Below are 15,186 nucleotides of genomic sequence, written 5' to 3'. Positions count from 1 at the left end.
GACATTGCATGGTGGCTGGCACAGGGACAGCCCCAAAGACATCCTCATCTTGGGACCTGTGGACATGTCACCTCATGGGGCAGAGGGGACTTTGCAGGTGGGATTAAGCTAAGGCCCCTGAAATGGGGATGACCCTGGATTCCTGGGGTCCCAGTGTCATCATAGAGTCCTTATAAGAGGGAGGTAGAGGGTCAGAGAAATGGCAACCCACTCCAGTGTTCTTGCCTGGAGAATCCCAGGGACGGGGGAGCCTGGTAGGCTGCCACCTATGGGGTCGCAGAGTCGGACACGACCGAAGCGACTTAGCAGCAGCAGCAGCAGAGGGTCAGAGGCAGAGAGACGGGAGATGCTGCTCTGCTGGCTGTGAGGATGGAGAGAGGGGCCGCGAGCCAGGGATGCGGTACCTCTAGAAGATGGAAAAGTGGGAAGCCAGTGCTCCACTGGAGCCTCCAGAGGTTACCAGTCCCATGAACCCATCTCATACTTCCGACCTCTAGAACCATAAAGTAATAAACGTGCTGTTGTAAGCCGTGGAGTTCGGGGTAGTCTTATTACAGCCGCTTCATCACGTGAAGCCCTCATGAGGGCCATGACACACACCAGAAGCGGTTGCTTCTGTTAGTATGTCAGAAGGAGTTTTGGAATGGGGAGTGCAGACCTGGACTGGGGGCAGGCAGTGGGTGTACACCTGCAGGCCTTAACACATCCCCCCAGTAACTAAACCTGAGCCCCGAGTTTCCTGCTAGCCAAAGTGAAAGGGGAAAGACTATTGGGGGGATGTGTGACCCTCACAGCCCACAAGCAGAAAAGCTTACCCCTGCCTTCCCTTGGGGTCTGGAGCAGTTCCCTGGAGGCTCCACACAGCCGGCTTGAGCCCAGGACCTGGTGGGGTCAAGCCCGCCTCTGTATGGGGGTACCCATCCACCAGTTACCTGGGAGGGATCTACAGCCGAGGGAATTTGCTCTGGAGGTCTAGGGCAAGAGGTCAGTCTGGGTCCCACTTGGAGGTAGCTCTGCTTGTCTGGACAGTCCTGGACGTCAGACCAGGCGCCCGCTGAGCCACCACAGCTGGGGACCCTAGTTCTAGCCAGGGAGGGGTCTGCTGAAAATTTCATCCCTGACTCTCTTTTCTCTATGTTTGAAGGTTTTCATGAAACACAATGAACTTTAAAATGTCTTAGCCTTACAGGGACTTCCCTAGCAGTCCAGTAGATTAGAACTCCTTGCTTCCAATGCAGGGGGATGTGGGTTCCATCCTTGGTCGAGGAGGTAAGGTCCTGCATGCCACATGGTGTGGCCAAAAAATAGAAAAAAAAAATCTTAGATTCACAGCAAAGTGGGCAAAACGGTACAGAGAATCCCTGAGCGCCCTGCCTCACCTTGTGGCTCAGATGGTAAAGAATGTGCCAGCAGTGCAAGAGACCCAGATTCAATCCCTGAGTTGGGAAGATTCCCTGGAGGAGGAAATGACAACCCACTCCAGTATTCTTGCGTGGAAAATCCCATGGACAGAGGAGTCTGACGGCCTATAGTCCTTGGGGTCACAAAGAGTTGGACACGACTGAGTGACTAACACTTTCACTTTTCTCACCGCCTCACCCAGTTTCCCTGCACATTACATGTAGCAGCTTACATGGCCAAGGCCGACATCACAGGTACAACCCACATGACTACACTTGTGTGCCCCCATATCCCCATATGTGTGCTAAGGCTTCGAAGAGAACCAACCAGGTGTCTGTAGGGTACCCCACACTGGGAGAGGTTGGAGTCCCTGGCGGGATGCCCACAAACATAACACATCAACTCCAAGGCCCTGTGTCAATGCGTCTCGTTGCTGATGGGTTGACTTAGACCCCTGCTGGGGCAGCGTCCACAGAGTCCCTCCACTGTGCACCACGGTTGGCACTAAGCCACTCAGACCCCTACACCCTTGACAGCCCAAGGGGCCCCATGTGGGGTCTCCAAGCCCAGGGTGTACTTTGTGTTTGGGGGATATGACTTTTCTTCATTCTTCATTTTTTAAATTGAGATATTATTTGCATTTCTTACAATTCAGCAGTTTTAGTACATTCACAGATGTGCAACCATTACCTCTAGATCCAGAACATTCCATCCCCCAACAGAAGCCCCACCCCCATGACCAGTCACCCCCCACCCCCTTTCCAGCCCCTGACAACCAGGAACCCACTCTCTGTCTGTGGATTGGCCTGTTCTGGACGTTTCCCATCACTGGAATCACACCCTGTGTGTCCTCCTGTGTCTGCTTCTATCACTGGGCATTGTATTCTCAGGTCCCCTCCACGTGGCAGCCGGGGTCTGGGCTTTAGCCTTTTTCCTGGCTGAGTCATATTCTACTGTGTAGAGGGACCACGTTGTGTTTATCCATCCTGTGGGTGAACTTGTGGGTCATTTCTGCTTTTCAACTGCTGTGAATCATGCTGGTGTGAACATGCATGTACAGACTTTGCTGTGAGCATGTGTTCCAGATGTGACTGAATCTCCTCAGGGGGAAGTTTGGGGCCTTGTTAGGGTCAGGGCTGAGGGGGAGTGCTCAGCCTTCCAGACACACCTCTCCAGGCTTTGTGCCTCCAGCTGTCCCTGCCCCTGCCCCTCCAGGCCCTCCTCTGGTCCTCCCCACTCTGGTTTTTCTGGAGTCCTGGCTGCAGGGGTAACCACCCGCCCTCCTCTGCTGCCCCTCAGTGCCCAGCCCCCTACAGCCCCCTGGGAGCAATGCTACCCTGTCCCTTCCTCACAAGCTTCCCTGGATCCTTGCATCTCTTCCAGGCCCTGGAGAGGGGGACTCTATGCGATGCACTGAGCCCTTCTCTTTCTGTCGTCAGGGTGAGCATGTGCCCTGAGGGTCCCTCCAGGCATCCCAGGTGGGCCTGGATGAGGGCACTGTCCATTTGCCAGCTGGGCTTCTGGGAAACAGGATGAGGTCACAGCTCAGGAAAATGCTTCACAAACTCGCAGCAGCATCCTACACGGGTTGGGGGGAGGAGCAGCATCATCTGCGTTGCGGGTGCATCTGCCACAGTTGGAGGCCCTGCCTACCCAGCCAGCAGTTCCCACAGCTCCTGGTACTGGCCACCAGCGCACAGTTGCTTCCCATGGGAAGCCCCTGGTTCACTTCCATGGCCAAGGCCCCTGCTCTGGGGTCCTCTGGGGGGAGGGCCTGTCCTGCCTCTCACAGCACCTGGGCCCCAAGTGTCCCAGGATTGTGGTCCCATCACGCCCCTCGCACCTCCATCTTCACCCGATCTTCTCTTTGTACACATCCAGACCTCCCTTTTGTAAGGGCACCAGCCGTTACTCCAGCATGATCACATTTTAGTTGGCTACTTCTGCAGCAACCCCATTTCCAAAGAGGGTCCCATCATGGGCCTCATCCACCCCTACGTGCCCAGCCCAGTGGTGGCCTGGGGACCCAAGAGCATCCCGGCAGCTGGGCAGCCCCACGTCAGACAGGGACAACCAGCCATCTGGTGACAAGATAGAGGGGACAGAGTGTGAGCCCACTCCTGGCAATCCGACCAGTTTCTTGCCCCTGAAATATAATAACAAAAGTTTGTGCTTGTCCTTTGTGGGTCTTCTTTTCATATCAGTCTCCTAGTAGTTCTTTTTAAAACTGAGACAGAATTTACACACCTTAAAATTCATTCCTCCAAAGCATATTTGCACAGCTGTACAACCACCACCTTTATGTAATTCCAGAACATTCCATTACCCTAAAAGGAAACCCCGTCCTCATTAGCAATGACTCCCCAGCCTCTGACAATCAGGAGCCCACTCTCTGTGTCTGTGGATTGGCCTGTTCTAGACATTTCCCATCGGTGGAATCACACCCTGTGTGTCCTTCTTTGTCTGCTTCTCTCACGGAACATTGTGTTCTCGGGGTCTGTCCACACGGTAGCAAGTGTCAGGGCTTCCCTCTTTTCCATGGCTGAGTGATGCTCACGGATATGGAGGGACACGTGGTTGTGTTCACCTTTGGCTGCTGTGCATGTGTGGGTTTCCATGTGGACCTGTATGTCCGTTGCCCCTCATGGGTGCCTGGCGGTGGAATCACAGGGTCTTGGGGTGACTGTCTTCTGAGGATGCTGCCCCATTTCACAGCCCACCTGCCGTGTGGGGTTCCAATTTCTCCTCATCCTCCCACAGTGGTCCCTGTCGGCTTCATGAATCCAGCCATTCCGGCGGGTGTGGAGTGTGTCCTACTGGTTTCGGTTTGCGTTTCCCTCTTGCCAGACTGTGTATGTCCTTCCTCTCCTGGTTGCCATTTCTACATGTTCCTTGCCTTCAGCAGTGGCCTCCAGGCCATGTACCCCCCAACCTCCTCCCCAGCTGTGGGCTGCAGACTGAGTGAGGTTGCAACATCAGGCCAAAGTCTCCCTGACCCCAGGGACCCTCCCCAACTAGAGTCCCGGGGCACTGGGCAGGTGCAGGGAGGCCTACAGGCCCACCTGTTTCTCCTGGTTATGGGCCGGCATCGAACTGTCCTGAGATGGGGGTGATCAAAAGAAATAGTCCAGGATGGGGCTCCTAGCCTGACGGTTTTGTGCCCCCCAGCCGCTGGCCCTGCCTGCATCTCTCCCTCTGTGCTGGGATGTGGGTCGCAGAGGGAGATGGAGTGGGGGAAGGACAGAAACCCCTTGCCAAGGCAGAATGGGAGCTGGATGGGACCTCAGAGCCCTGCCAGGGTGGCCCTCCAAGTGGGGGGGGGGGCTACAGCATGGGCAAAGGCCCTGGGCCGAGCCGCCTGGGGAGGCAGGCACTGAGGGTCAGCCGTAGGGCAGCCAGGACAGGCAGTGAAGGTCATGGTGCAGGCTGAGGAACCAAGGGCAGACCCAGGAGGGGCCAGCCTTGGTTTCCTCCCCACAGCACGGGGTCTGTGCCCCTTGAGTTCCTGCTATGAGCACCCCCAGGACAGCCATGGTCCCTGCCAGGCGCATCTGGGCCTGGGCTCTGGGGGGCAACGATTTGGGGAAACTGAGGCTGGGGCGGGGAGGGCGCCAGGGCAGCAGGGTACAGGTTGGCAGCAGCAGGGTTCAGGCCGGTGGCGGCAGGCCGGCGTTGTTGACAGCCGTCTGTGGCTAGAATCCGCCCCGTTCAGTAATTCTCTGCACTCTGCCAGTAATCGCCCTGACTTACCAGGCAGGCATCATTTCCTGAAAGTCAGCCGGCCTTAGGGGAAGTAGGCGCCGGCGGTGACTAAACCAACATGCAAATGCAGCCGGGCGGGCGCGGGCTGAGGGCTGAGGGCCGGCCGGGCTGAGCCCCCGCGGTCATGAGGCAGCTGCTCCTGCTGCCTCCCAGAGCCCCGGCCATCACCATGTCCCAGCTGCGCTTCTGGCTGCAGTTTGCCACTATCAGCAAGGTAATCCCGCTCCTGCCGGGCACGCAGGGCCGGCGGGGCGGCAGAGTGGGCGGGCCCAGCCCGTGGGAACAACGGCGGTGGGGGGGGAGGGGGGCGGGCTCCGTCCGGCTCTTTTGGCAGCCAGGGTGATTCCGCTGGAGTTTTCCGAGCAGAGCCACGTGGGATGTGGGGACAGCCAGGGAGGGTAGGCAGGGGGACAACGGGGGGCCAGAGCCACCCCACCTGGAGTCTTGGGGGCACTCTGGGCACGGCGGCACTGGCTCCATGGGCTGGGGTGGGGCACGGCTTGAGACGGGCTCTGATGGGACAGGTAGGAATGGTCCCTTCTGTCCTTCTGTCCTCCCATCCCTCCATCCCCCCTTCCCTTCATTCCCCTCACTCCTGTCCTGCCATCCCTCCATTCCCCGGTCTGTCCTCGGGGCCCCTGGATCTGTGTCTGAAGGGCGTTTCTGGTGTCGCTTCCCCAGCTGGGAGGGGTTGCTGAGCAGACCCAGAGCCAGGTCCAGCCTCAGGGCTGTCCTGTTCCATCCTGCTGGGTACTGGTGGTGGACGTGAGATGGGGGCATTGCTGCGTGGGCAGCTCCTCCAGGTCCCCCCAGCTCCTCACTGGTCTGGGATCTCTGGGATGCTGAGAGAACTGTCAGGGTAACCAGCCAGCTCCCCACTCAGGGGCTGCAGTGGAAGGAGCAGGGTGGGGACACAGGTCAGGAGGTGACTGGGGGTAGGGTGGACACAGGCTGCTGAGTTGGCTCTGGTGAGGGCCGGGGAGCTGCCGCCCTGGCCTGACTAGGCCTTGGGACCCAGAGAGGGTGGATCTGGGTTCAGGTCGTCTTGCAGGTCTTCTGCGGCTGCCGGGGGTCAGGTCCTGACATGGGCAGGCGCCCTCTCACTCCCATCCAAACACCCACTCTGCCCAAGGCAGGAGGGGCCCTGGGAGCCCCACCCCCAGCCCTGGTGACCCGAGTGAGGCCCCACCTCCCTTTGCCCCTGAGGATCCAGGGGCCCCCAGACAATGCTGGTTCCCCCCCCGGGCATCTGGTGGGGACAGTGTCCACAGACTGGGGACGCCCACTTCCTTAATAAATTGTACTTTTCACAACAGGGTTAGGTTTATAGCGAAGCTGTGGATCAGTTCAGGGTCCCCATGGGTCACACCTCAGCTCAGCACCACCTGCATCCCAGCTGATGGGCTGGTATTGACGTGTCATCCTCAGCCAGGGTCTGCACTTCCCCTTGTCCTCTCTGCCCCAGGGCTGCATGTCACCAGGCCCCCTTGGTCTTGCCATTGTCTCCTCTTGGGGTTGGGGGCCTGGGCAGTTGTGGGTGGAGAGCCCGGGTCGGGCATCCTGCAGGATGTCCCCAGTCTGGGCTTGTCTGGTGTTTTCTTGTGGTCACCCTGGGACCATGGATTCCTAGGGGAGGGACCCAGGAGGGGACGTGCCCTCACCTGTCACATCAGGGATCCCTGCTGCCAACCTTGACCTGACCTCCTGGCTCCTCCATGGGGGAGGGAGTGTCCTTCCCCTGCACACTGTCCTGGGAAGGGTCTCCATGCAGCCCTCTCAGAGGGTGTAATCCCCTTCAGCCCAGGGACTCTGCCATGGTCAGGGCTGGCCCCCCAGCCCCACCCCGCTTCTTGCCCACTGCTCAGCAACTGTTCTGCCTTCAGGGAGCAGGGCAACCCCTCAGGGCTCCAGGGCTGCTGGCTGCTGGCCTGGGCCATCATCACTCTGCCCAAGCTCAGTGCCATCCGCTGGGAGGACCACGCAGATGTGGTGCCAGGGGATTTCAGCAAGGACAGCTGTCCTTGCCTGTACCCAGACCCCACCCCAGCCAGCCTGCGGAGTCTGGGGACCTCCTCATTGTCCAGGCTCGGGATGGGCCACCTCTGACCCCAGCTGACCAGGGATGGGCCGGGGAGCAGGCAGGCCAGACCTCCAAGCCCTCGCTGCCTCAGTGTCCCCTGAGATGGGTGCTCTGGCCTGTTGAGTCACCCAGCTCTTGTGTGAGGGTGCCAGGAGCCTCAAGTGGATCATGGAGCACCTCTTCCCGTTCCTGGGGTTGGCATTCCCCTCCTGCTTCCCTTCCTGCTCTGTCCCAACCTCGAAGATTTTATTCACACTCTCGCCTGGATTTGACCAGGTCACAAGGTCCTAGCACTGCAGGCGGTGGGGGAGGCTGAGGTCTATCCCCCCAACACCGTGAGACCAGGCTGTGCGTGGCAGGGGGCAGGGGCCAGTAGGGGCCTGGTGGGCAGAAAGCTTGCCTTACAAACCCCCCAAGCCAGGGCAGCCAGGCTGTGGGAGGCCGTCTTCCCAGGGCCCGCAGCCTCAGACTGGCTGACCTGGCCCCGCCCCTGCCATACCCCTTCCTGCCACTCCCCCTGTCTGGGCACGGTGGGTCCCACCAGCCTGTTTGGGTTCCCCTGCCTGCTAGCATGGGAGCATGGGGGTCTGGGGAAGCTGGTCAGTGTCACCTGGAGGTCCCCTCACCCCAGAGCGGGGGCAGGTGGTTCCCATGTAGATCAGTGGGAGGGGAGCCCCAGAAACACTCTGCAGGGGCGTGGGGCAGGGCTTGGCACTGCCTGAGCCAGGGGGCCTAGTCTTAGTGACCTGGGGCTGAGGGGACGGCCCCCTCTACCCCCCCACCCAGCCAGGAGCTAGCTCAGCTCCGGCTTCCAGGCCCCAGCCGGACACATCGGGTGGGCCCCACTCCCCGGCGTCCCTTCCAAGTCTCTTTCTCCCCAGAGTCCACTGATCTTGAGTCCCTAAGTCGGAGACCCAGCTGGTCTGCCCCGCCCACCTTCCTAGCCTCCCCCACCCCCCGCCACAAGTTAGTGGGACACATGCAGCCTACCTGGCAGCCCGCCTCAGCCCACCTGTCCGTGGCCCTCCTCCCACCAGGCGGTGACCTGTGGAAGGTGCGCCGGGCTGGGTGCTCCCAAAGGGCTTGTTCCCTCCTCCTCTGCCTTGGCCCCACCCCCTCCTTGGCTCCTCCCGGCTCAGGAAATGCTCCCATTGACACTCCCTCTGGGACCACAGTCTGTCCATAACCCCTGCCCCATGTCAGGCAGGCTAGGGGGCTCCTTCCCTGGAGTGATCAGCTGAGCGTGCCCCACATTAGGGCATGGAGGGGCTAAGGGAGGTGGTTGGGGCCTTCACCTTCCCCAGCTCCAGGCGCTGGGGGGCTCCTGCATCTTGGCATTACCCCTTCACAAGGATGGGTGTGCCCTAAGTAGACTCCAGCGTGTACCTGTGGGGTCTGCTTTCTCTCACCTCCCCTTACTTTTCCCCTTTCTTTTTAAAAAAGAAAAAACAGCTTTATTGCTATAATTCACGTACCATACAGTTGACCCATTTGAAATGTGTAATTCAGTGTTTCCAGTACATTCACAGAGTCATGCATGTGTCATCTCTGTTTAGTTCCAGAACATTCCATCACCCCCCCAAGACGCCCCATCCCCAAGAGCAGTCATTCCCCTCTCCTCCCCAGCCCCTGACCACCAGGAACCCACTCAGTTTGTGTATCCGCCTGTTCTGGACGTTTCCCATCAGTGGAATCACATGCTGTGTTGTCCTTCTCTGTCTGCTTCTCTCACTGAGCATCATGTTCTCAGGGTCCATTCGCATGGTAGCGAGTGTCAGGGCTTTATCCCTTTCTGTGGCCAAGCATCATCCACGGCATGGCTGGGCCTGTGGCTCTGTCTGTGTGGCCTCAGCCGCCCATACCTAGCCTGTCTTCCAGGACTCCTCATACCTCGATGACCTCTCCAACGCTTCCATCTTCTCCTCATCCGTGGATTCCCTCTCGGACATAGCTGACACGCCCGACTTCCCACCCGCTGACAGCCTCAGCCAGGTGCCTACCATTTGGGATGTGAGCACTGGCCCCTCTGCCCACGACAAGGTCAGTGCACCCAGCCTCCAAGCTGGCAGCCATGCCAAGGCCGCTTAGACCCAGACAACGCTGCTACTCAAGGTTGCTTGTGTCTCCCATGTGGGCCTGAAGATGCAGGGGCTCCCAGGGGGAAAGGTGACTCTGGGGAGCACAGCACACACTAGTGGATGTTGGTGGATATCTGCCCAGCTGCCCTGACAGGTTCAGTGCCCGTGAAACTCCTGGACCCTCAAGAAGGGTCAGGGGGATGTGACATGCCCAGAGCAGGTGTAGTAGGCAACCCAGGACCAACCCCATCTCTGGCTGCAGGGGCCCAGTGGGGCAGTAACCCTGCCCTCCCCTCACCAGGGCCCTCCCACCAGCTCCTAGCCTCTCCCAGGCCCAAGCGGGCAGCTGAAATCCCACACGGACTTCTGCTGCGGCCAGCAGGGCTGCAGGAACCTGACTCAGCCTTCCAGGAACCTGAGCCCAAGGCTGTTTGTTTGTTTTTGTTAATTCAAAAAAGAAAACGGAGAGGGAATTGAGAGTAGGTTTCTGATCTCCTTATACCTCATTTCCAATTTATTTTCATTTCAAGAAAACTTTGTGGCTTTTTTTTTCAATTTCCCTGGTGGTCCAGGGGCTAAGACTGTGCTTCTACCATAGGGAGGCACAGGTTTGATCCCTAGATAGGGAACTAAGATCCCACATGCTGCACAGCACAGGCCCCCTACTCCCCCCCCCCAAAAAAAAAGAAAAGGAAACTACACTTTGATTAAAAAAACAAAACTTTGTTTTTACTTTCCTTCCAGTTTTATTGAGATATAATTGACACATGGCACTAAGTTTAAGGAGATGCACACACAGCACAACGATTGACTTGCATATGTCATGAAAAAGGACCACAATAAGTCAGTGAACATCCACTGTCTCATACTGATACAACAATAAAGAGATAGAGGGACTTCCCTGGTGGTCCAGTGGTTAGAACTCGGCGCTGTCACTGCTGGAGACCTGGGTTCAATACCCGGTTGGGGAACTAAGAGCCCACAAGCCACACAGCATAGCCAAAAAAGGAAAAAAGAAAAAGTAGAAAACCATTTTTTTTCTTGTGCCCACAACTCCTTGCATTTACTGTTAACTTTCACATACAATGTACAGCAGTGTTGTCTACTTATCATGCTGCATGTTGCGTTCCTAGTTCTTACTTATATAGTGCTTCGTGTATCCCTAGTACTTATTTATGCACCAGATCTAAGTGGGCAGAAAGCAGGAGGGAGGCTTGTAGCCAGCTGAGGGGCTTGAGGACAGTCAGGCGAGCCCTCCTGGAGGCTGGGGGCCTATCGAGGCACTTGAGCCCCACCTCTGGCCTGCAGGCTCATGCCCCACTCCCTGACTCTCCCCTCCAGCTGTTCCCGCCCAGTGGGCCATTTACAGGCCTCGAGGACCCTGTGTCCTCCCTCCCCAGCACCCCACTTCTCATCAGCTACCAGGTGAGCCAGGTACCTTCCCTACCCCTGCCCACCCCTCCTGGGCACTAGGGAGGGCCACTCAGGCACTTGCTGTGTGCAGAGTCTGGGCTACAGACAGGGAAACTGAGGTCCCAGGGAGGCACCATGCTGGGGGGGGCAGGGGGAGAGGGTAACACCTTCCCATCACCTGAGTCACTGGGCTGGCTGGTGGTCCAGGCCCCTGCCCCTGACAGGGAGGCTGGCAGGCTGCAGGGGACAGGACAGTCCCCAGTGTAACAGCACCTCTCCTCAGGCTCAGAGTCAGCCTGAGGAGGACGACGAGGCCGAGGAGGATGAGGCGGAGGAGCTGGGCCACGCGGAGACATATGCTGACTACGTGCCATCCAAGTGTGAGTGTCCCCTGTGGAGACCCCCAGCTGCACAGCGCCCAGGGTCTGGGTCCTCTGGCCTGGGGTGCCCGTTTCGGGGGTCTCTGAAGGTCCCAGGGAACCTTAAACTGCCAGAGCAGGTGTGGATGCTGTGGGTGGGCTCCTGAGGGACTCTTCTGTAATCAGGGTTGTGATCTTCACCTGGCACAAAATCAGCGGCAGGCCGAGGTTGCAATGGAAAGGCAGGCCGCCTTCCTCTGCACCTGGGAGGGTTTTAGGAATCTGCCACCTGCTGGAACTAGGCTGATAGACCCTCCCCTCCCCTTCGTGGGGCGTGCCCCGCCTATCCTGGCCCCAGGCCACCTCCCTAGTGCCCTGGTTATGCCCCGGCCATGCCCCTGACCTGCCCCCTCGCCACATCCCTACAGCCAAGATTGGGAAGCAGCACCCGGACCGTGTGGTGGAGACCAGCACGCTGTCCAGCGTCCCGCCGCCAGACATCACCTACACCCTCGCCCTACCCTCCTCAGACAGCGGGGCCCTGTCCGCCCTGCAGCTGGAGGCCATCACCTACGCCTGTCAGGTGATCCCGGGGTCTCCCACCGGGTCTGCGTCCTGTGTGGGGATAGTCTCAGTGACCCCTCCCTCCCCCACCCCTGCAGCAACATGAGGTCCTGCTCCCCAGCGGGCAGCGCGCAGGCTTTCTCATCGGCGATGGTGCGGGTGTGGGTAAGGGCCGCACGGTGGCCGGAGTCATCCTGGAGAACTATCTGCGGGGCAGGAAGAAGGCCTTGTGGTGAGCTGCCTCCCCTGGGTGCGGGGCGGGCCCACAGCCCGGGAGGGGACTCCTGAAGCCAACTGGCCCGCAACCCCAGGTTCAGCGTCTCCAATGATCTCAAGTACGACGCGGAGCGCGACCTCCGGGACATCGCCGCTCCCGGCATCGCGGTGCACGCACTGAGCAAGGTGGGTGGGCCGCAGCCCCAAACCTGGTACCGGTCGGGGTCGCGGAGCCCAGCTCTGGCCAAGCCACCTCATGCACAGATGTCCGCCCTCTCCCCCAGATCAAGTACGGCGACAACACTACCTCAGAGGGCGTCCTCTTCGCCACCTACTCCGCCCTGATCGGTGAGAGCCAGGCAGGTGGGCAGCACCGCACGCGCATCCGGCAGATCCTGGAGTGGTGCGGGGAGGCCTTCGACGGCGTGGTATCCTCGCTGGGATGGGGGCGGAGCCGAGCACAGGGGTGGGGCTATAGGGGCGGGGTCTAGGGCAGGGGGCCGGGAGACCTTGACAAGTCCCATCCTGGCAGGCTCTGGAGGGGCGGAAGTGCGGGCGGAATTCCCGGCAGGGAGGGCCTGGTGTCACAGGCTCGCCCTTAGTGACCGTTGCTACCCGTCCCTGGCTGTCTGCCTAGGCCTCCTGGCTCCAGTGGGACGGACCCATGCCCACAAGGTCAGGGTGGTGTTGGCTGAGACACTCCAGGCGGTGAGACTCAAGGGCTAGAGATGCAAAGCACTTCCTCCCTCGTCCTCATCCAGCCCCCTAGTAGTGGGGCTGAGTGGGCCGGCCAGGCCAGGAGATCCAAAGGGAAGCCAGGCCAAAGGCCCCCTGTCCCAGCTTGGCCAGCTAGTGTGGGTCCCAGGCCTCTCCCTCCTTCGCTCTTAAGCCTGAGATCACTTCCTTTTTGCTCACACCAAACTGTAGGAAAATGAAGTGTAGGAGAATATAAGCTAGAGTCTGATGTTTGTGTCCTGTCCACCTTTTCTTGTTTCACACACTCCTCTTACCAGTAACAATCTTCCAGAGGACCCATCTTAGTCTCCCCACAGCTGGGCATTCAAGGGCCACAACTTCTGGGGATATCTGCAGGGGCCCACAGAGGACCCTTAAGCTCTATCCTCCCAGGATCTGCCCTTGTTCCCAGAAGTGGGGCCGCTGCTTTCTCCCGAGGCTCCCCGTCCCTCTTGATGAGAGGAGACCTAGGGTCCTCTGCTCACAGGGCGAAGTCTGTACAGAGGCCCTCAAGCAAGACACAGCAGCAGGTCTACTGATGCATCAGCTCAGCAACAGTATGAAAAATAACAAGGTTAACGTCACACCCGGGGGCAGCCTGCTGGCAACAGGCTAACCTTCTCACCCATGTTCCCACAAGTTCTCCATCAATCCTCTGTATATTTGTGTGGACACATGCACACACACATGGCACTCACACCTTGTCTTTCAGATAGGTTTGTGACAGACCTACTTGTCTGTAACTTACTCCCCTGAAAACATGAAGAACCTTCTATGTTTTCCAACTCCTGTGAACATCACGGGTCTAGAGGCTGTTTTCCAGTGGCCCTGGTGGCCTCACACCCCAAGGACCCCACCCTGTGGCCAGAGACCCCGGGCACCTTCTGGAGTTCCCGCAGCCAGGAAGGGAGATAGTGTGGTGGGTCTTTCGGGCGGCCTGCCTTCCAGAACAGTCCTTAACCCACGCCCACCCCAGATTGTGTTCGACGAGTGCCACAAAGCCAAGAACGCAAGCTCCACCAAGATGGGCAAGGCCGTGCTGGACCTGCAGAACAAGCTGCCCCTGGCCAGGGTGGTCTATGCCAGCGCCACAGGTGAGAGCCTGCTCATCGATGGGTGATGCCTGCCCCAGCACAGCTGTAGGGGCATCTGATCTGCAACCCAGCTCCTGCCAGCCACCTTGCAGCCTGTCTGCTGATAGATACCAGCCCCTGTCAGAGGCCTCCCCTCTGCCCACTGGCCATGGGCACTTTTCCAAGAGCCTCAGGTCCCTGTTGCTGGCCCTCATGCCATTTCTGGGGCCCCATCCAAGGCTGCCAACCTAGCCAGGTCAGAGAAGCTGACAGTGGCCCCCTTCCCCCAGGTGCCTCTGAGCCCCGAAACATGATCTACATGAGCCGCCTGGGCATCTGGGGTGAGGGCACGCCCTTCCGGACCTTCGAGGAATTTCTGCATGCCATCGAGAAGAGGTGCGCTCTTCATGCCCACGTGATGGAGGAGGGGCCGCAGAGGGCCCTGCTTGTCATATGTGGAGTTGCACCCCTCCTATCCACTCTCCTGTGGCAACCAGGGGGGGTCTTAGAATGAAAATTCCATGCTTTCTCTGCCTAGTACTTCCAATTATCTCAGAGGAAGGGCCCTCCCCTGCCCCCCCACCAAGGTAGACCACTTTCTCTTTCCAAGGCACACTAGGCCCTTGATGACCACAGGGCCTTTGCAAATGCTCTCTGCCCCACACACCGCACCCCGTGCACCTTGTCCTTCCTCACTCTCCAGTGACAGCCCCTACCTCGCTGGCTCCATCTCTCGGTGGGACCCAGCATGTGGTCCCTAGCTGGCACCTAGGCAGCCTGTGCTTGCCCACAGGGGTGTGGGCGCCATGGAGATCGTGGCCATGGACATGAAGGTCAGTGGCATGTACATCGCTCGCCAACTCAGCTTCTCTGGTGTCACCTTCCGCATCGAGGAGATCCCGCTTACCCCGGCCTTCGAGCGCATCTATAACCGGGCAGCCCTGCTGGTGAGTCTCTGACCTAACGGACAGCCTCAGTGTCGCCTTGGAGTTCTGCCCGATCACCTTCAGCGTCTTCCCTTGAGGGCACCACTCAGATTAGTCAGACTGTAGACAGGAGGAAGCAGCTGGCCGGCCCACCTCATCCTTGGTGGGAGCCCAGCATCTCAATCCTGTTTAAGCTGGGGATTCTGTGGGACTCCCCTCCACATGTTGCCCCCAAGGCATGATCCAGAGCTGGTGGCCATTTCAGTCTCTCTCCATGGAGCCGTTCTAGGTGTTGCAGGGTGTGGAAGAGTCTCTCTGGCCCCACCAGGTCACTACCAAGAACCCCCTCCCTGGTGACAACTACAGATGCCCCAGACATGGCCCACTGTCCCCTGGGGGCCAGTGGTAGAAGGCGGGCAGGGCAGATATCCCCTCCATTCTAGAGGTGTTGTCCACTTACCCTCTGACTGCATGAGTGCCATTTTCACAGTGGCCTTCCCAACGTTATACTTTTTGGATTTTTAACATTTCTGACCATCCAGCTGTTGCCAGGGCCTCTGTATAGCCCCACTTACAGCC

At 58.9% G+C, this 15,186-nt stretch overlaps 1 protein-coding gene across 10 annotated transcripts in view; it reads left to right on the top strand.

The window, feature by feature from the left end:
- The window catches only part of SBNO2 (strawberry notch homolog 2), a 41,927-nt gene that overhangs the window by 19,362 nt on the left and 7,379 nt on the right, over positions 1-15,186 (top strand). For 4 of the 10 annotated variants that reach the window (XR_014057176.1, XM_081502453.1, XM_081502456.1 and 1 more), the window contains 10 exons: positions 9,122-9,283; positions 10,663-10,746; positions 11,018-11,114; positions 11,522-11,676; positions 11,756-11,889; positions 11,969-12,059; positions 12,158-12,301; positions 13,585-13,702; positions 13,972-14,077; positions 14,475-14,628. Coding sequence is in view for 9 of the 10 variants with exons in the window: in XM_081502453.1 (XP_081358579.1) it covers positions 9,122-9,283; positions 10,663-10,746; positions 11,018-11,114; positions 11,522-11,676; positions 11,756-11,889; positions 11,969-12,059; positions 12,158-12,301; positions 13,585-13,702; positions 13,972-14,077; positions 14,475-14,628 (1,245 nt within the window). In the remaining variant the exon portion in view is untranslated. Of the gene's footprint in view, positions 1-5,239; positions 5,378-9,121; positions 9,284-10,662; positions 10,756-11,017; positions 11,115-11,521; positions 11,677-11,755; positions 11,890-11,968; positions 12,060-12,157; positions 12,302-13,584; positions 13,703-13,971; positions 14,078-14,474; positions 14,629-15,186 lie in introns of those variants that run through there. The other 6 variants (XM_081502455.1, XM_081502451.1, XM_081502459.1 and 3 more) reach the window with 5 other exon arrangements.

The sequence above is a fragment of the Giraffa tippelskirchi genome, chromosome 6 (assembly GCF_054371585.1).
Source record: "Giraffa tippelskirchi isolate mGirTip1 chromosome 6, T2T-mGirTip1v1.2.pri, whole genome shotgun sequence".
Taxonomy (NCBI): Eukaryota; Metazoa; Chordata; class Mammalia; order Artiodactyla; family Giraffidae; genus Giraffa; species Giraffa tippelskirchi.
The sequence above is the reverse complement of the archived record's forward strand: the minus strand, read 5'-3'. Positions and strand labels throughout refer to the sequence as shown.